This window comes from Podarcis bocagei, assembly GCF_964188305.1.
Source record: "Podarcis bocagei genome assembly, chromosome: 14".
NCBI classification, from domain to species: domain Eukaryota; kingdom Metazoa; phylum Chordata; class Lepidosauria; order Squamata; family Lacertidae; genus Podarcis; species Podarcis bocagei.
The window spans coordinates 20,693,022-20,713,142 of NC_138139.1; the positions used below are offsets into that span (position 1 = coordinate 20,693,022).

A 20,121-nucleotide genomic window follows, 5' to 3' on the forward strand; every position below is an offset into this window, starting at 1 on the left:
AACACTACAGCTTTGTAATTCATGTGCCTTTGGAAACAGCTCCTTGTGCATTTTCCCCTTGTCAGATGGATTAAACAAAAAAAATCTTCATGATGCAGACCTACATCCAAGAGTCATAAAAAGGGAAATTTAGTTGAAATTTGAAGACTTGATCCATTTGGCTCTGAAAATGTTGCGGGCCAGACAGAGAAACATTTGGCCCTCCAGATGTTCCTGGACCATAATTTCCATCATCCCTGACTATTGGCCGTGATGGCTTGGGTTGATGGGAGTACAACAACATCTGGAGGTTCAAAGTTAGGCAGTATCAAAATTAGTCTTCACTTTTGCCCTGAACAAAGAATGCAAGAAGCTGTCTTAAACCAGATCAGACTCTTTCTCCATCTGATCCAATAGTGTCTACTCTGACTGGCAGAACTCTCTGGGGTCTCAGGCAGAGAAAGGTCTTCCATATCAGCTGCTGCCTGATCTTCTAACAGAAGCCAGAGACTGAATATTCTGCTTGCAAAGTGAGGGCTCTACCACTGAACTATGAAGTTTGTGTAACTGTCTTAGGCCCTGTCTTCGCTACACATTTAAAGCAGTAAAGGTAAAGGTACCCCTGCCTGTACGGGCCAGTCGTGTCTGACTCTAGGGTTGTGCGCTCATCTCACTCTAGAGGCCAGGAGCCAGCGCTGTCCGCAGACACTTCCGGGTCACGTGGCCAGCATGACGAAGCTGCTCCGGCGAACCGGCACCAGAGCAGCACACGGAACGCCGTTTACCTTCCCGTTATAAAGCGGTCCCTATTTATCTACTTGCACCCAGAGGTGCTTTCGAACTGCTAGGTTGGCAGGCGCTGGGACCGAGCAACGGGAGCACACCCCGCCACGGGGATTCGAACCGCCGACCATGCGATTGGCAAGTCCTAGGCGCTGAGGTTTTACCCACAGCGCCACCCGCGTCCCATTTAAAGCAGTACCATACCACTTTAAACACTCATGGTTTCTCCCATAAAATCATGGGAACTGTAGTTGGAGAAGAGTGCTAAGAGTTGTTAGAAGACCCCTTTTCCCGACACGGAGCTAAAATTCACAGAGTGGTTTAGCAATTGATCCCTCTTCCCATGAAACTCTATAAACTGTAGCTCTCTGAGGGGAATAGGTGGTTGCCTAACAACTCTTAGCACCCTTATCCAACTACAAATCCATGATTCTCTTGGGGAAGCCATGAGTGTTTAAAATGCTTTGGTACTGCTTTAAATGTATTGTGCATATGGGCCCGCACTTACATTAATGAGCATAATTTATTTTTGTGGTGCGTGTATCTCCATAATATGTTAAACTTTTCACCTCAAGCCTTGTCATATTTTATAATCTTACTGAGACTGAATATAAGTCCAATTGTATTGAGGCAAAAGGCTTGTGTGAGAGATTATGTTTGTTTCAGTGGAGCATATAAGCATCTGTTTACCTCAAGGACTACAAAACCCAAGATGTATTCTGGCTGTGAGGAAACATCACAAGTCTAGATTGCACCAAATTAGAGGAGTACAAAGGAACAGAGTCTATTTTATAAGGATCTGATGGAGGTGGGTCTTATAATAATGGTCAAAATAATATTGATTGGTATCGGGGTGTTGAGAAAAACAGTTTGAAAGAAGTTTATTTTCTCCTTCAAGTTATTTACTGGGGTCTTGTCGCTCAACAAAATGTGTATTATCAAGGGAATAGGAATCATAGGGCATGGAGTGAATTAACAGAGCAGGTGACTGTTTCTGAGAGTGAAAATAAATTGTGTGAACCTGATGCAAATCAATTTTAATTCAGGAAGGATAAACAGCCCAAGCCATTAGCTAGAGAAAGTGATTTGTGCGGCTGTCCATTTTGAGGGTGATAGTAGTTAATTGCAGTCAGGCTTGGGAAGGGCAATTTCATACACCTGTCTGCCTTCTGTGGGCTAAAGTTTGACTTTGGTGCCTCCGGGAGTAGATCACTGTGGTCAGGAAGATGTTTCCCCCTTCCCCGCCTCCCTTCCTTGGGATCATCAGAAATGGCTTCAGAGGCAGGCAGGATGTTAGTTAGCAAGGAGCAATAAAATTCACTTGTACGACAATGCCCTTGGCAAGGACATCAACAGCTGTGATGGAACTAGGCATTCTTCAAGAAGCAATGTCAATGCAAGAACATGGCTGCCTTGTGAATCTGGTCCATCTAGATTGGTATTATCTACTCTGACTGGGATTTCAGACAAGAATCTTTCCAGCCCTACCTGGAGGTGCTGGCGATTGAATGCGTGACCTTTATAGAAAAGCATCTGCCACCAAGCCATGGCTCTTCACAAATAGGAACACAGAAATCTGCTAGACAGTTAGTCCACCAAGCCCAGTATTTTCTGCCCTGACTGCATCCATTCTCTGGGGTTTCAGACAGGAACTTTCCCCAGCCCTCCCTGGTGATCCAGGGATGGAACCTGGAAGCTACCAAATGCAGCAAACATGCTGTTCTGCTCAGCTATGCCTCTCTCAAGAGGATTGTCAAGGCGAAACAACATAAGGCTGTTTGTAAGTGGGCTTATGATGATCTGCACAACTTTATTCTTGGCTTCCTCAGACATTTTGCACACGACTGTGAGGATGATACAGAGGTGGTGCCAGCATCAAAGGAGGTCACAGCTGGGTTTCTATAAAAGACAAGGATGGGGAACCTGTGGTCACCAGATGTAGGACTTCAGATCCCATCATTCCTGGCTGTTGCATGTACTGCATGAGGCTGATGGGAGTTGGAGTCCAACAATGATGGGTGGACAAACGTTCCCCATCCCTGTTCTATAAGCAGTGTGATTCCACTGTATCTGAAGTGGTACAGTATGACTAGAGCTGATTCTGCTGAGCATGGAATTCTGTTCTAAGGCAGCTATAGATACCTTCTCCATAGCTTAGGGGATTCTACTTGGCAAAGGCTTGCCAAAAATGGTGTGTCTTTCACAAGCATTAAAAGAAGAAATTTAGCTGTTTCTCTTTGGTGGGATTAAGCTGGCACTGCCTAAGAGCGCCTGGAAGTCCAGGTGCCTTTGTGTCTATTTCCAACTTACAAGGCAATTTATCACCCCCTCCAAAAACATGCTTTACACATGCAGCTGGATGAGGTGGAAGAGCCTTTTGATGGTAGAATGAGCCATACTATTTCAGATTGTATGGGGGAGGGGCATAATATTTAATATGCTTATACAGTGGTACCTCGGGTTAAGTACTTAATTTGTTCCAGAGGTCCGTTCTTAACCTAAAACTGTTCTTAACCTGATGCACCACTTTAGCTAATGGGGCCTCCTGTTGCTGCCGCGCCGCCAGAGCACAATTTCTGTTCTCATCCTGAAGCAAAGTTCTTAACCCGAGGTACTATTTCTGGGTTAGCGGAGTCTGTAACCTGAAGCGTATGTAACCCGAGGTACCACTGTATTGAAAATCTCACTGCAATGAGAGAACTGGGAGAACGGGAACCAATAATTCACCCTAGTGGTCTAGGTTGTTGTTGTATAAGATTCCCTCATGGGCTCCTGATTGCTTATTTTAATTAAATTTAAATTTTATTTATTTCCCATCTTTCCCTCCCAAGGTGCTAAAGGTAGTGCACATGGTTTGCTTCCTCCTTATTTTATCTTCACAACAACCCTGTGAAGTAGGTTAAGCAAGAGAGAGACAGGGAACTTCATAGCTGAATGGGGTTTTGAACCCTGCTTTCCAGGATCCTCCACCACCATTTGTCTTGTTTGTCTCATAAGAGGACTCTGCAACAAAATAATGCCCTTCATTCCCCCTTCCTCTCAGTTTCACTGGTTTCTCTTCCTCAAACAGTCAGCCAATATTCTGTGCTCACTCAACATGCTCTGTCTACATTGGGCTGTTTTGAGGTTCTCACCTTTAAAGCCCCCACCCATCATTTCTGCAAACAATGAGGTTCTGAAGGCCTCTGATGGCACACTTTGTGCTTAAAAAACTGTGCATTTAAAGCAGTGTCATGTCACTTTATAGCTTCCCCCAAAGAAACCTGGGAAGCATGCTTTGTTAAAAGGCGCTGAGAGTTGTTTAGGAGACCCCATTCCCTTCATAGGTCTACAGTTCTCTGAGTGCTTGACCAGTGGATCCCTCTTCCCAGGGAACTCTGGGAATTGTAGTTCTGTGATGGAACAGTAGTCTCATGACAGCTCCTAGCAGCACCCTTAGTGTCAACGTTGCTGAGCTAGATGGAGCAATGGCTTGACTCAGTCCAAGTCAGCTTCCTGTATTTGACTGTGCAACAACAGAGCCTCTTTTACAATGAGTTAAAATGCTTTCTCTCCCCCCCCCCCCCGTTCCCTGCTGTGCTTGCAGTCTGTTGTCCACAATCCTTCCTAGAATTATCTTGTTGGCTCCTGTTGGTGTCAATTAATGATGTGTGGAGGAGCTGGGGAGGACAAGGGGCAGAGGAAGGAATGGCAATTTGCAGACACCTTGTTAGTAAGGCTGACCGCAACCCAATGGAGCCAGACAACTAGGCTTAGAACACCTGACATCTTCTTCCAACAACAAACAGCAGCTGTTTATCAAGCACCATTCTGTGCATGCCAGGAGACTGTAAATAGCTTTATGCAGATTAACCTCCCAAGTGCCCTCACAACAGAATCTCCTGGGTGTCAGCCTTATTATTCACAAGGAAAGCTGAAGATGGGCTAGCGGAGAAGCGGTGAACATGGGATGGGAAGGTGATTTGACTCAGTTCACATTTAAGGGTGAATCTAACTAATTTGAGCTCTCGGAAACAATACATGAACACAGTTGTCTTTCAAAACCTCAAATTTTGCTAGGCAGTTTTCCAGCCAAGTAATAGGCACAAAAATACACAATAATATGCATATATCAGTGAAGATATTGAACAGAGATATGTTGCATTAGGGAGTATTGCATGCAAACGTGTATATAGGAAAAATTAGCAGTACCCTGCTGATGAGAATGTGTGTGATTATTATTATTTAAATGATGTTGAAATGAGGACTGAAGTTAAAAGTGGAAAAATGAGAAACCAAAATGGACAGATTTGCCTATTTGTTCCTATCTTCTGATAAGTGCAAAAGCATTGGAGGGGGGGAACTGAAGTACACCAAATCATTAAAAGAATTTTTTAAAAATTAAAAATTAAAACTGAATAAATGCACTCAGTGTAGACAGTACTGAGCGAGATGAAGCAATGGTTCCCTTTAAAGCAGCATTCTAGATTTGCAGCAGAATGGACTTTACATCCTTTACCCTTTTAAATGTGTTTGTGGGAGGGGGCGGGGTTATTGGTATGTGTTGTTCAGTGGCGGAGCTTCATGCTCTGGCACCTGGGGCAGAGAGCAGTGGGGGCGTGGCTGGCGTGCACCCCAGGGGGCGTGGCGTGCGTCCTGGGGGCATGGCACACCGCCCACAGGGTGTGGCCCACTGCCTGCAGGGGTGTGGTGCGCGTCCTGGGGGCGTGGCGTGCATCCTGGGGGTGTGGCGCGCCGCCCACAGGGGCATGGTGCATATTCTGGGGGTGTGATGCCCAGCGCATGGGGGACACCCACGATGGCACCCCACTGGGATTGTGGTGCTGGGGGCAGTGTGCACCCCCTGCCCCTTTCTTCCTCCGCCAGTGGTGTTGTTGTTTTGTTCTGGTTTTTATTATGCATTTTGAACTTTTATTTGTATTTTTATGTTGTGAGCTGCCTTGAGATCTATGGGGGAAGGGTGGTATAGTACACACACACACACACACACACACACACACACACCATCTTAGCTTCAGAACTGCAGGTGATAATCATCATTGCCAAACCATGACCCAGTAGGCTGTAACTGACCTGCCAGGGACCCTATGAAGCCTCAAGAGTTTGCAGCAGCGAGAGGCTTGCATTAGGCTCGGCTGTGCCTCAGTCAGCGCTCCCATCTTGAGGGATGGCAAACATTTCTGCTCATTTGTGTGACTTTGGATTAAGTGAAGCCTCCGGGATGCTCCATAACGTGCTGCCCCGTTTTATTTATTTATTTATTTCCAGTGAGATAACCAGGTGAGTAGGCCATGCTGGAAGCTGGGATGACAAAGCCGAGCTCTGATTGCGTCTTTATTGATTGCAAACAAAATAGCTTTCATAAAACGGCCCCATTAATAATATCTCCGGCATGACTGGAAAAACGAGCTGCTCAGATTCCTATGGTGTAAGTGCTACGAAAATAACAAAATCACATGCTAAGAGTGTTCCCATATAACACCAGATTTCAGATTGAATGGCCACATCTTTGATTTTCCAGCACTCAAGCAAGCAAACACAATCCATACCCAAACACAAGTTTCACGCCTTCCCGACACAAAGTCTTCAGTGTGCAGGAAAGTTTCTTGTTTTGCTGTGGGTTTTTTTACACACACAAAAATACAATTATTTGGCCCTGTTTACAGTCTGAAGTCGCACTTTTCTCTTCCTACACGATCTGCTGCTTGTGTAGACTAGCTCTAAAGGGAAAAAGAACTATTGAATTCACAAGGGCAGCAGCTTGTTAGTTACAGGGTGACTCTGCTGTTCCAGGACCAAAAGATCTACCAAATGCAATTCTCCTTGAAATTCATGTGTGTGTGTTTGAAATGGAGTTGTGGTATACCATAAAAACTACAGAACCTGTGATGCCTTACAACAGTGGGCAGATAACCACGCATGGAAACATTGGAGACTTTTGCTAAATGTTCTGTTGGAGATCAGAACAGAAACACAGGATTCCCCCAGTAGGTTTCATTTATCCCTCATTCTGGCTACCACACAGTGCCTTAATATCACTAATATTGCTAATTTCAGTATATGCTTTTATTTATTTATGTTGCCCATTAAACAATTAATGAAAAGGTCATTGCGAATTCTCTGAAGCACTATCAACCATTTTGAGGACTGTTGGTTATGCAAGCAGGCACCATCACTCTCCTCAAACAAGCAAAGATGTCTAGACTTGGTAGCTTTTATGCCAGCCCGTAATCTTCTAATTAGCAGGCTTAATTGTTTGAGAGCCATTAAGATGTTCTGTTTCCAAACCTTTGGCTTTCTCATAAGGAAAGAGGTGCCTATGTCTCTCCATCCCCCCATCCCCCAAATGAAGATGAGTTACTTTTGGATGAATTGATGTTAAAAAGCAACAACGTGTTGCTATTATAAGCATCAGTAGTACGTTGACCTTTTCTCATTCTGTCATTTTCTCTGTTCTCTCGCATCTCAGGAGCCACCAAGACAGGCACAGTCCACTTGAAATATAAAACACAGCAGTGGGGGGTGAATAATTTCATGGATGGTTTCTTATGGGGGCCTGACCTACAATTTCACAAGCAGACATGCTGACAAGCACCAGTCAGGATGCAATATAATGGCAGAACTTGACTTGATGAGCTGCAACTTTTGCTTGCCTGCCCTTCATAATTTAGCCACGAGTGCAGGGTTAAGGAACATTTGTTCAGTCTGAAGGCCACATTCTCTTCCAGGAGACCTTCCAAGGGCCACTTCCCAGCGGTGGGCCGGGCCAGAGGAAAATGTGGGCGGAGCGATGGATGTTGGCTTTGAGCATAGGCTAGTTTCTACATACATACACACACACACACCACTCTCTCCTCCATCTAGCCAAGAAAGAGACATTAAAGGACACGTGCTGAGTGACAGGTTCCACTCAGGCAAAATAACTCAAGGCTGGTGCAAAGCAAGGCCAGTAACAGGATGGAGAATGGGGAGAATCCCAATGGCTAAAAGAAAAGGACAGGGGCCTGAAATTACCCAATCCTGCCCTAGTAATTGGGAATTTCACTTTCATTTGGTTTTGACCTTCCTAAGCAATCTTCCTGGGACACGGGTGGTGCTGTGGGTTAAACCACAGAGCCTAGGACTTGCCGATCAGAAGGTCAGCAGTTTGAATCCCCACGACGGGGTGAGCTCCCGTTGCTCGGTCTCAGCTCCTGCCAACCTAGCAGTTCGAAAGCACGTCAAAGTGCAAGTAGATAAATAGGTACCGCTCCAGCGGGAAGGTAAACGGTGTTTCTGTGCGCTGCTCTGGTTTGCTAGAAAAGATGGGAGGGTAGTTTTGAGAACAAAGCATGATCAATCAAATGGAGACAAATTCAATAGTTCAGCCACCTTCAGTGAAGAGAGCTGGCTTTCTCTAAATTGCAAAGCACTTAAAGCAGACGGGGCATCTTAACAATGTGGGATGTCCCTGCTATTGAGGGTACTTAGTAAAGTTCTGCCTCCTTTGCCAAGCTGGAGAGTGAGAGATAAACAGGTAAGACTTTGCAAATACAGTGAAACAAAAGGGTCATCTTTTTTTGCAAATGAAAATTAATGAGAGCCTGCCGGGTGATGAAAATGAAATTATTTGTTGCATTAACATTAATTCCTGGTTCCCCTCCCTCCTGCCCCTTGCTGCCTACAGATGTACAGCATATTAAGAGGAGAGACATCATTCTGAAGAGGGAGCTCGGCGAAGGTGCTTTCGGGAAGGTGTTCCTGGCTGAGTGCTACAACCTCAGCCCCACCAAGGACAAGATGCTCGTGGCTGTGAAGGTAAATCCCAAGGACACCCGGGCTCTGAATTGCTGAGAATGAAAATTCCACATATAAGTAGAGGCTGTATTTGTAGCTGCTTGGAATACAGTTGGAAGTATCAGGTGGTACAGAGCTATTCTGGCTAGTCTCCTATTAAGGATTCACTGCAGTGGTTCATCTTCCGGGGGGGGGGGGGACTTTAAATGTTAAAAACTTCCTTGAACAGGGCTGCCTTCAGATGTCTTCTAAAAGTCAGATAGTTGTTTATTTCCTTGGCATCTGATGCAAAGACAGGGCTCATGATGAAGCTCAAGCCTTCTTTCTTGAGGGGAATATGTATGTGTGTGTGTGTGTGTGTGTGTGTGTGTGTGTGTATACATACATATATATATATACATACATACATACACACACACACACACACACACACACACACACATATATATATATATATACACACACACACCGTGTGTGTGTGTGTGTGTGTGTGTGTGTGTGTGTGTGTGTGTGTGTGTATATATACACACGGTATATATGATAGGTGTGTGTGTATTTGTATATGCACATACAGACAATAATTATTATCCCAAATTAAAAATTGGGAGAAGGTGGCTCTTAATACAGCCCTCCAGTGTACACTAGTGTAGTGGCCAAAATGGTGGAACCTTCTGGAAAAATGGTGGAACCTTCTATATTTCCAAGGTTTGATAACACCACTTTTTTTTGAGTAATACCAGTGCTTTTTTTCTGTGGGGACACAGGGGGACACATACCCCTAAACATTTTGTGAATTTAATGGAAGAAGAAATTCACTGTATTTATTTTTCCTGATTTGAACTGCATTTGTTTTTCCCGATGGTGATTTTCTTGAGTCAAAATGAGAGTAACCCTAAATATTTTTTAAGGAAAAAAGCACTGAGTTATACCATAAAATTATATATCGATGGAAAGATAATTTAATGAAGAATGTAATGCAATAACTTTTATGAAGGATTATTTATCACAACAGCAGTCATAAAGTGACATGAAACACACAGGAAAAAATGAGATATACAGGTTAAATTGCTGTGTTGGCACTTTGCGATAAATAAATGGGTTTTGGGTTGCAGTTTGGGCACTCGGTCTCTTCTTCAGATACCTTCTTTAGATACACTTCTTCAGATCGTGTGCATGCACACGAAAGCTCATACCAATAACAAACTTAGTTGGTCTCTAAGGTGCTACTGGAAGGATTTTTTTAATTTTTTTTTTTTACTACGGCAGACCAACACGGCTACCTACATGTAACTGGCCTATAATAATAATAATAATATAAAAAAAAATTATTTATATCCCGCCCTCCCCGGGCTCAAGGCGGCTAACAACAATAAAATAGTACAACATACCAAAATCATTCATTATAAAATTAACTCAAATCAAACTGATGGCAACCACTGGGCCAGAGCTCTGTGAAGATTGCCAAAGGAGGGAGTCAGGCTGTGCCCTGACCAAAGGCCTGGTGGAACAGCTCTGTCTTGCAGGCCCTGCGGAAAGATGTCAAGTCCCGCAGGGCCCTAGTCTCCTGTGACAGAGTGTTCCACCAGATTGGAGCCACAGCCCAAAAAGCCCTGGCTCTAGTTGAGGCCAGCCTAACCTCTCTGTGGCCTCTAAAAGGTTCTCCATCACTGCTCTAGGGAAGCGGGTGGCGTTGTGGTCTAAACCACCGAGCCTCTTGGGCTTGCTGATTGGAAGGTCGGCAGTTCAAATCCGCACGATGGTGGTGAGCTCCCATTGCTCTGTCTCAGCTTCTGCCAACCTAGCAGTTTGAAAGCATACCAGTGCAAGTAGATAAATAGGTACTGCTGTGGTGGGAAGGTAAATGGCGTTTCTATGTGCTTCCATCGCAGTGTTCTGTTGCGTCATAAGCGATTTAGTCATGCTGGACCCAGAAAGCTGTCTGTGGACAAACACCAGCTCCCTTAGCCTGAAGCAAGATGACCACCGCAACCCCATAGTTGCCTTTGACTGGACCTAACCTTCCAGGGGTCATTTACCTTTACCTTTTTACCTGCTCTGCCTCTGCAGCTGGAGGCAGAAATGCTTTTAAATTCCATTTTCTGGAAACCACAGTAGGGAATAGTGCTCTTGTTTTTAGTCCTGCTTGAGGGCTTCCTGGTTGGCCATTGTGCGTGGTGGATGCTGGACTAGATAGAGCTTTGGCCTGATCCAGCAGACTGTTCTTAGGTTCTTACAAAACAAAGCTGCTGGGCCATGGACAGCTCCAAGCAAGCAACTGACAAAAGTTGGGAGCAGATGGGGGCCTTTAAAGCCCCTGTCTCCAGACTGCTTTCTCCAAGTTCCACCTGCCTTGCAGACAAGTTCAGAGACTTAAAAGGCCAACCTTCTTACCTGTCACCATTAGTTGATATTTAGTTGCCCAGCTGTTCACTGAACTGATGGTTCTAGGATCTAATCCCTACAGCTCCCAATCTCCTTGAAATATCATCGCAAAGTCACTTCCTCACCTTACATTTAAAGCATTATTATATAGTTATATCTCCCCCCCCCCCCAAAAAAACCCCAACATCCTGGGAACTGTAGTTGGGTAAGAATAAAGAGTTGCTAGATTTCTATTCCCCTCACAGGGCTGCAGTTCTAATAGTGATTGTTAGATTACTCTGGCGCCTCATGAATCACAAAGGGAAGTATGTTCTAAACTATAGGGGAAACCATGGAAAATGCCCACTTCTAAGATTTAATTTCATTTATGAGTCACTTCCCATAAAATATCTTGAAGCAATTTCACAGTAAAACTTCTGAGTCAATATTTGATAACTATTTATCAAATTTATGTAGATGCCAATCAATAAATGCTACATATATGGCTTACAAAGAAGACAGGATTGGAAAAACAATCTATAATAATTAAAATCAGCAATAACCAATGGAAGACATCAACCGTCTGTGGCCAGCAAAAAAATAGTAGCAGCAAACCTTCCTTGCAACAGAGATAGCATCTGGATTAAGCTACGCTAGGCTACAGCACTAGGCCTAAATATGCAAACAATGCTAAGAACATTAGATGAACCTGCTGGATTTGGCTAATGGCCCACCCAGTCCAGTATCTTGCTCGTACAGTGCCTGATCAGATACTCATGGGAAACCCAGAAGCTAGACATTAATCATAGAATCATAGAGTTGGAAGAGACCACAAGGGCCATCGAGTCCAACCCCCTGCCAAGCAGGAAACACCATCAGAGCACTCCTGACATATGGTTGTCAAGCCTCTGCTTAAAGACCTCCAAAGTAGGAGACTCCACCACACTCCTTGGCAGCAAATTCCACTGTCGAACAGCTCTTACTGTCAGGAAGTTCTTCCTAATGTTTAGGTGGAATCTTCTTTCTTGTAGTTTGGATCCATTGCTCCGTGTCCGCTTCTCTGGAGCAGCAGAAAACAACCTTTCTCCCTCCTCTATGTGACATCCTTTTATATATTTGAACATGGCTATCACATTAATGCAACAGCACTCTACCCAGCCAAAATTCCCAGCAAGTGACATTCAGAGGCTCAATGCCACTGATAGTGGAGGTAGATCATAGCCTTCATGGCTAGTTTTATCCTCCATGAATTTGTCTGATCCGCTTTTAAAGCCATCCAAGTTGGTGGCCACCACTGCTTTCTGTAGGAGTTAATTCTACAGTTTCATTATGTGCTACATGAAGGAAGATTTCCTTTAATCTGTGTTGTGCACGGGGGAGAAAAATGTTTCTTTATCCATTTCCCCCATGCCATGAATAATTCCATAAACTCCTGTCATGTCACATCATACTTGCTTTTCCTCTCAGCTAAAAAGTCCCAAACTCTGCAACTTTTCTTGTTTTGGTTGCCCTTTTCTGAACCTTTTCCAACTCTACAATATCCTTTTGAGGTGAGGTGAAAACAACCCATATATGTTTGCAATGAGTGAAGCAAAGCCAGGTGGCCTTTTTTCAGAAAAAGGAACACAAAGCAAGCCCAAAGGTTTTGGTCCACCCCTAATAGTAGACAGCAAGGGGGGGGGGGTGTTTGGGTGTGTGTATGTCACAGGGTTGTGAAGAAAATACAAGAGGCACCTCTAAGTTTCTTAAGGCATGATAACAACATCATGAAGATATTAAATGGCTGGAAGTAATCAAGGGCCCAAGATGAGAATGGATGTTTTGCCATCTGTGCACTGCACTATCATCTATCTGAATCATCCATCTAAATGTCTCTAGTCAGGTTGTCCCCCAAGGGAGGAAAATTAAAATGAAATTATGTGATTTTTGAATAGATGTGGGTTAGAATGATAAGACAGGGATTCTGGGGTTTGGGTTGTGTGGTTTTGGTTGTGTGTGTGTTTTTTTTAAGTCTGCTCTATTTTAAAAGAGAAAACTTTCTCTGTCAAATGCTGTTCCACAGTATGACACTTCACACCTTGGCAAAGGAGACCAACTTGACATGGTTTTCTTTCAGAGTCTAACTCAATAGAGTCAGACTTCTGAAGAGACGTCAAGTAAGATGGATTCAATCTGCAATAGCTCTTGCTATGTCTTCAAATGTTTTTCGAGATTCCATTCAGACTGTTTTCACACATCATGCTTTTATGAGGTGGTGAGCAAAGGAAAGTGGCCTGTTCCTCTCACTCTTTGTCAGCATAGAATAATAACGAAGATAAAGAAAATGTCACTCTTATTATTTTATTCATTTAATAACTGCCTCACTTTTCAGTCCAAAGGGGATCTTTCAGGCAGTGTGGGAAAATGCAATCAAATTATTTCAATCCAGGGGCCACACCTGCTGTCCAGGCCCATATCGCCCCCATTTCTTCTTTCAATGCCCAGGTCAGCATCAGGCAAGATTGAAAAGCATCATAGGAGCAATGGAAGCTCCTAAGTTTAAATCTTTGGTCTTCCTGGCTCTTTATTGTCCACACTGACTGGCAACAGCTCTCCAGGCTTTGAGTTTTTCACAAGCCTACCTGGAAGCACCAAGGATGGAACTTTGAACCTTCTTCATGTAAAGCCCGAGCTCTGTCACTGAGAGCTATGGTCCAGATTGCAACTGATGGAGACAAAAAGATGTGATCTCAGGCACTCATCACCTATTGATTAATGTCAGATGCTCAGTACCATTGCTTGCCAGCTATTCAATGGTAAAAGACTAAATATAATTACATGACCGCAATCACATACTGTTGGATATGAGTTATGATGGCGTTTTAAAGTCAGTATCATCCAGTGTCAAATACAGGTATGAAATATCTGCTGAATATTTGACACTGAATTAGGGATGGGCAGATCAGACTAGATCCATATTAGTTTGACATGTGCTCAATTATAAGTTGGTTACATTCTGGCTTTTTTGCAAAAGGAAAATAAAATAAAAGAACACAAAAATGTGTTTAAATTGTATGTACATCCTCCTAAAGTACGCTTTTTATAGCACTCTGTGAGTATTCTCCTAAAACAAACCATTTTTACATGAATCTGATGCATTTCCCTTGAAAATATGTATTGTGAATGCTTTGAGATGTATTTCCCCCCTAAAACATGCATTTTTATATGCTTCTCCGTGTAGTTCTCCTAAAATATTCATTTTGTGCATGTTTTCTTTGAAAATGCATCATAAAATTCAGTGGTGAATAAACTGATTAATAGCTGCATTCCAGTCTTTATATAAGTGTGGGACCAAGGAATTAGGTCAACCTATTTTAAAAATGTAGACTTAGACTAAATCAATACCTCCCTTTCCCCCTACACTGAAGTCCTCAATGAAGAATTCCTGAGAGCATATTCATCTTTAGCTGAAAGCTGTGTCTTCATGAGGAAACATACCAGACACAGGTGTAATATGCTTTCAACTAATTCTTAAATAAACCCAAAGCCACTCCAGTATTAATTCCATGCGCGCAATTGGCAAAAGTACCTAATCATGGCAAACCATGAGTGTGGTTGCGGTGCCATTTTCAAGAAGAATACAAATTTGAGTCTCAGTCTCTCAATAAACTGTTTAAACCAAAGGGAATGAAAACAGGATTTTGGGGGGGAAATTGCAGTAGAGATGACACACACACACCAAAACATCAATTTACAGAATTATTAAAGACAGCAAATTCAGCCCTTCCAAAGTAAATGGGTGGACTAGTTCAGAAGAGTTGTAATAAGGAACTATGATGTTTTCTGCCCCTCATTGAGAATTGGTTTCAAATTCTGGGTTCATGGTTTTCCAATTCTGACTGAGCTAGAAATAAGTGGAAGCTATTACCTGCCTGCTCTCTCACAGATGGGTTTGTGGAAATTCCACTTCAATGAGATTTGAGCTTGGGTCAAACACACACACACACATACCATTTCATAACTGGTGATCTTCTGGCATTGTTTCTGAATGGATCACAGTGCCCATGCTTCCCACTATATCAGGAGTGGGGAACCATTTCAACCTTCTGGGCAACTTTGTGGGGGGTCTCATGCTAGTTATCTGCACACCATAGGAAGTTTCCATTTGATAGGTGGTAATCTGTATTTATGGGACACGGGTGGTGCTGTGGGTTAAACCACAGAACCCAGGACTTGCTGATCAGAAGGTTGGTGGTTCGAATCCCCATGATGGGGTGAGCTCCCGTTGCTCGGTCCCTGCTCCTGCCAACCTAGCAGTTCGAAAGCACGTCAAAGTGCAAGTAGATAAATAGGTACCACTCCGGCGGGAAGGTAAATGGCGTTTCCATGCACTGCTCTGGTTCGCCAGAAGCGGCTTAAGTCATGCTGGCCACATGACCCGGAAGCTGTACGCCGGCTCCCTCGACCAATAAAGCGAGATGAGCGCTGCAACCCCAGAGTCGCTCACGACTGGACATAGTGGTCAGGGGTCCCTTTACCTTTTAATCTGTATTTACTCCATTTCAACAGGCTTAAAGCTTAGGAGGAAAGTGGCCCTTGTTAGCTTCCTCATTTTGTATTTTTATCCTCCTCTTTCCCTCAGGCCCTGAAGGACCCAACTTTGGCTGCCCGAAAGGATTTCCAAAGGGAGGCAGAACTTCTCACCAACCTTCAGCATGACCACATTGTAAAGTTCTATGGTGTCTGTGGTGATGGAGACCCTCTCATAATGGTATTTGAGTACATGAAACACGGAGACCTGAATAAGTTTCTGAGGTAAATCCTGAACAAACTTGGTTTACAATGATTTAAAGTTCCTAAGGAGAGACCTCAAGGAACCATAAAGCCTTCTGAAGTGGGAATTGTGCCCCACCAAGGTGCTAATAATGACTTTTAAAGCCTTGGGCAACTTGGGGCCTAAATATCTGAAGAGGTATCTCTCCCTATACCAATCTGTCATTGAGCTAACATCAGCAGTTGATGTCCTCCTGGCAATCTAAGGGCAATCAGTTATGCATTGACCAGAGAAAGGGCCTATTTTGTGGTGACACTCTGACTATGGAATGCCCTCCTACTTGAAATATGATTGACACAATGTCAAGATCCCAGCAACAATTGAAAACCCATCTTTTTCCCCATAGACCACCATGGGGAGGACAGTTGCCTTGGCCAGATTTGACCATTGCTGCAACTGACTTTGCTATTGTTTTATCCAGTCAATTTATATTTTGTTTTGGCATGAACTATTGTGTCCTGGAGTACTGATAGCTCACCACAGGGAACACCTATACGCAGAACCAAAGGTTCCTGGTCCTATCCCTGGCAGCTCATAACAGGCACAGAGTCCGATCTATACCTTCTGCCTCTTATTGCCCCTTCCTTCTTAGCTCTCCACCAATTTGCTGATTACTCCACAGCTCTGTGTAGGCCATTCCAAGACATACAGAACTTTAGGATGCACTGGACTCACATTATCTTTTATTTCATCTGTGGCTCTTTTGGCAAGCGTGGTTAGCCACTGCTGGGCTGAACCAGCAGCAGCAGCACCTTTCCTGCTCACTGAAAATTTCAGCCAGTCTATCTTTTAAGTATTTCATTTATCCTTGGATTCTGGCCAACACCAATCAATCAAAGCTACTAGTCATGATAGCTATGCTCTCACTGTACTGTTGAAGACAATGTCTGTTAAGGATCACAAGTTGTGAGAGTGCTACACTCAGGCTTTGCTTGTGGGCTTCCCATGGACATCTGATGGGCCACAGGATGCAGGACAAGATGGGGGCCATTTTTATTTGATCCAGCTGGGCTCTTCCTTTGTTATGATGTACAATGCAAGGATCTGTGGGGTATAAGACTTCCAGTATTCATGGAGTGCAGCATGCCCTTAAGTAAAGATCAGTTGTTAGTTCCTCGTATTTAGAAAATCAGAAACTAGGTGTGTGTGTTTTGTTTCCCCCCATTGTGTTTATTCAGTGAGAGCATAAATGTGTTAACAATGCGGACAATGACCCATGAGCAATAGAGTTGAGTCCTTGCGACATTTGCCAAGGCAAAGTCCTCCAGCTGTGGAATCTGACTCGTGACTGGGACAAATAAATCCCTTTCCTCAGCTGCCATTTATTTTAGCTGGCATCTAAAAGGACAAGACGTTTTGGGAAGCATCCAAAGAGATGTTTATTAGCAACACAGGCATTTTGAGGGACCCCATTCCCTTTCTGAAAGAAAACCAGAACCTTCGGGCTGTGGTAGCATTAGAGGTGATTTGAAGCATCAGAGCTCTTGATGTTTTTCCTTCCCAGCCCTATAGGCCTACCTTGGATTGGGGAGACTTTGAGAGATTAAATGCATTTTCCAAGTCACTCTGACAAGCTAGCAAAAATCCAAAAGCTTTGTTCCACTAGATTTAACAAAGGAATATTGGCAATTCCCCCCATGTTGCCAAGGTCAAAGAGACAGCGGCCTCTGAATCCACCTTGTGTTTTTCTAGTTCTCCTCAATGCCTTTCTCTCCATGTAATTAAAACACCATGATTCCCTCAGCAAATCCCATCCTCTACTTGTCGACAGCAAACAGACACACACTGCATGCATTAGCATCTAAATGAAGCACCATGTTCATGAAAGCCTCCATGTGCCTGTAATGGCTATTGTCTCCAATGGCTGCAGCTTAATACCAGTTGCTGGAAACCGCAGGAGGGGAGAGTGCTCTTGAGGTCAAATCCTGCTTGTGGGTTTCCCACAGGCTTCTGGTTGGTCACTGTGAGAACAGGATGCTAGGCTACAAGGGCCACTGGCCTGATTCAGCATACTCTTCTTATTTTCTTAACTAAGGAGCTTCTATCCAGGTCTCCTCCAGATCCTTCCTTCCAGAAAACCAAAAATGGAAAAGCGATGAAAGTACTCCGTACCAGTTGTTATCATCACAAAAAGCCATAAAACACGCACACATACTTAGAGAGAAAGATTTAGTGACACAGTACAGTGCAGAATATCCACTTAAAATTAATACAATTGCTACAACCTGAAAAGTACTAAAGCATCACCCTGCTCCTGGCTTTACTGGAGCCAGCAAAAACCTGTACAGATGAAAAAGTATTGCAGTACATTTAGAGAGTTCTTGGACATTGGCCAGGCTGTGGACGACAATCATTATGCACCTATTGTTTGAACTTCTGGTACTGAAGGTGATCTCATAAAGTTATTACGCATACACACACAGTAGAAGAAAGGGGCTTTTGGGGGGGGGATATTGAAGTTTTCACAATACAATAAAATAAACAATTCTGCATGAAATAAAAAAAGAAACTAAAGAAAGAAGGAACAGGGGGGAAAACCAGAAAAGGAACAGTGTTTCGCAAACTTGGGTATCTAGCTGTTCCTTGACTACAACTCCCATCATTCCTAGTTAGCAGGACCAGCCATCAGGGATGATAGGAATTGTAGTCCAAAAACAGCTGGAGACCCAAGTTTGGAAAACACTGGTTTAGTTGGTGTGTTTAGCAATCAATTCCTCTTCCCAGAGAACTCTAGGAACTGTAGTTCTGTGAGGGGAATAAGGGTCTCCTATCACCTCCTAGCATCCTTTACAAACTACAGCTCGCAGAGTTATTTAGGGGGAGTCATGAGAGATTAAAGTGGAACCATAGTACTATAAATGTATGGTGTTAATGTGGTCCAGGTCAGCTCACACCATAATCCACAAGGATCAAATTCCTCAAGCACCCCTGTGTCAGCCCTAGACCTGTCCTCAGCACTTGCCTTTTCCACTATAGGTGACTCCTAACAATGCAAGCCACTTGACCTGTCACATCCCCATTTGTGGAGCCCTGTCATCTCCCTCTCTTTCGACAATGCATTTTGGAAAGCATCTGAAGGAGAGCCGTGAAAAGCTTCAACAGCTGAACCAGAAATATTTTGGCAGAAATCTGTCGCCGCCATGTCATATCTGTCTTCCTTCCCCCCTCCGCGTATGCCTCAAGCTTATCAGAGAGAGAAATTCCAGGATGCAAGCAAGTCAGAACTTGTTGCTCTCAGAGTTTAGCTCCATGTCAAGATGGAGGGATTCCTCTGCACAGACATTTTTCAATTTGTTCGCTCTCTGCAGGGCTGCTGCTGCTGCTGTTGTTGAAGAGGGTGAAATGCCAGGATTAATTTCAAACGAAGCCAGAAGAGAGAACCACAAAGGAAATGTTGCTGTTGTATCTAATAAAAGAGACAGGAGGCCACAGCAACATTGTCCTTCTTTCGCCACATATTAGGCATTTTCACCATTCTGCTTCCATGCTGGCAATGAACCGGGGTGGATGGTGAAAACTGACCGAGGGCTCATGCATACTATCGTTTAATGTGGATAGTAAGTTTCTCGAACCTCTGATAATTCTCCATTCTCCATATCACAATATGTTTAGCCTGGAGAAGAGAAGACCAAGAGTTGATATGAGTGGATATACAGTGGTACCTCAGGTTAAGTACTTAATTCATTCCGGAGGTCCGTTCTTAACCTGAAACTGTTCTTAACCTGAAGCACCACTTTAGCTAATGGGGTCTCCCACTGCTGCCGCCGCCCAACTTCTGTTCTCTGTAACCTGAAGTGTATGTAACCTGAAGCGTATGTAACCTGTAGGTACCACTGTATAGCCTTCTTTAAATGCTGCCACATGGAAGATGGAGCAAGCTTGTTTTCTGCTGCTCCGGCAGGTAGAGCCCAAATCAAGGGATTCAACTTGCAAAAAAAGGAGAGACTCCACCTAAACATTACCCTCTCTCGCCTTCCACAGGGCACACGGCCCGGATGCGATGATCCTTGTGGATGGGCAGCCTCGGCATGCGAAAGGGGAGCTGGGCCTTTCTCAAATGCTCCACATCGCCAGCCAGATCGCTTCAGGGATGGTTTACCTCGCCTCCCAGCACTTTGTACACAGAGACCTGGCCACGAGGAACTGCTTGGTTGGAGCTAACCTGCTGGTGAAGATTGGAGACTTTGGGATGTCCAGAGACGTCTACAGCACCGATTACTACAGGGTAAGGTGGCTCTGGTAATGGAGCCCGGAGGGGGTGGTACAAAAGCTGGGAAATGACATTGCAGAAGGTTTCCACATCTACCCCATCTTTCCTCACCCAAGTTTGGTACAATATGGAGGGCAGCTCTATCGCTAGTTATTAGTGATGGCAGCTGAACAAAGTTTCCATTCTCAGAAGCAAAATG

The 20,121-nt window shown here is 44.0% G+C and overlaps 1 protein-coding gene across 2 annotated transcripts in view; it reads left to right on the forward strand.

The window, feature by feature from the left end:
* The window catches only part of NTRK3 (neurotrophic receptor tyrosine kinase 3), a 412,299-nt gene that overhangs the window by 340,384 nt on the left and 51,794 nt on the right, over nucleotides 1-20,121 (forward strand). For both annotated transcript variants that reach the window (XM_081171109.1, XM_081171110.1), the window contains exons 13-15: nucleotides 8,429-8,559; nucleotides 15,521-15,693; nucleotides 19,694-19,937. In XM_081171109.1, coding sequence (XP_081027235.1) covers nucleotides 8,429-8,559; nucleotides 15,521-15,693; nucleotides 19,694-19,937 — 548 coding nt within the window. The remainder of the gene's footprint in view (nucleotides 1-8,428; nucleotides 8,560-15,520; nucleotides 15,694-19,693; nucleotides 19,938-20,121) is intronic.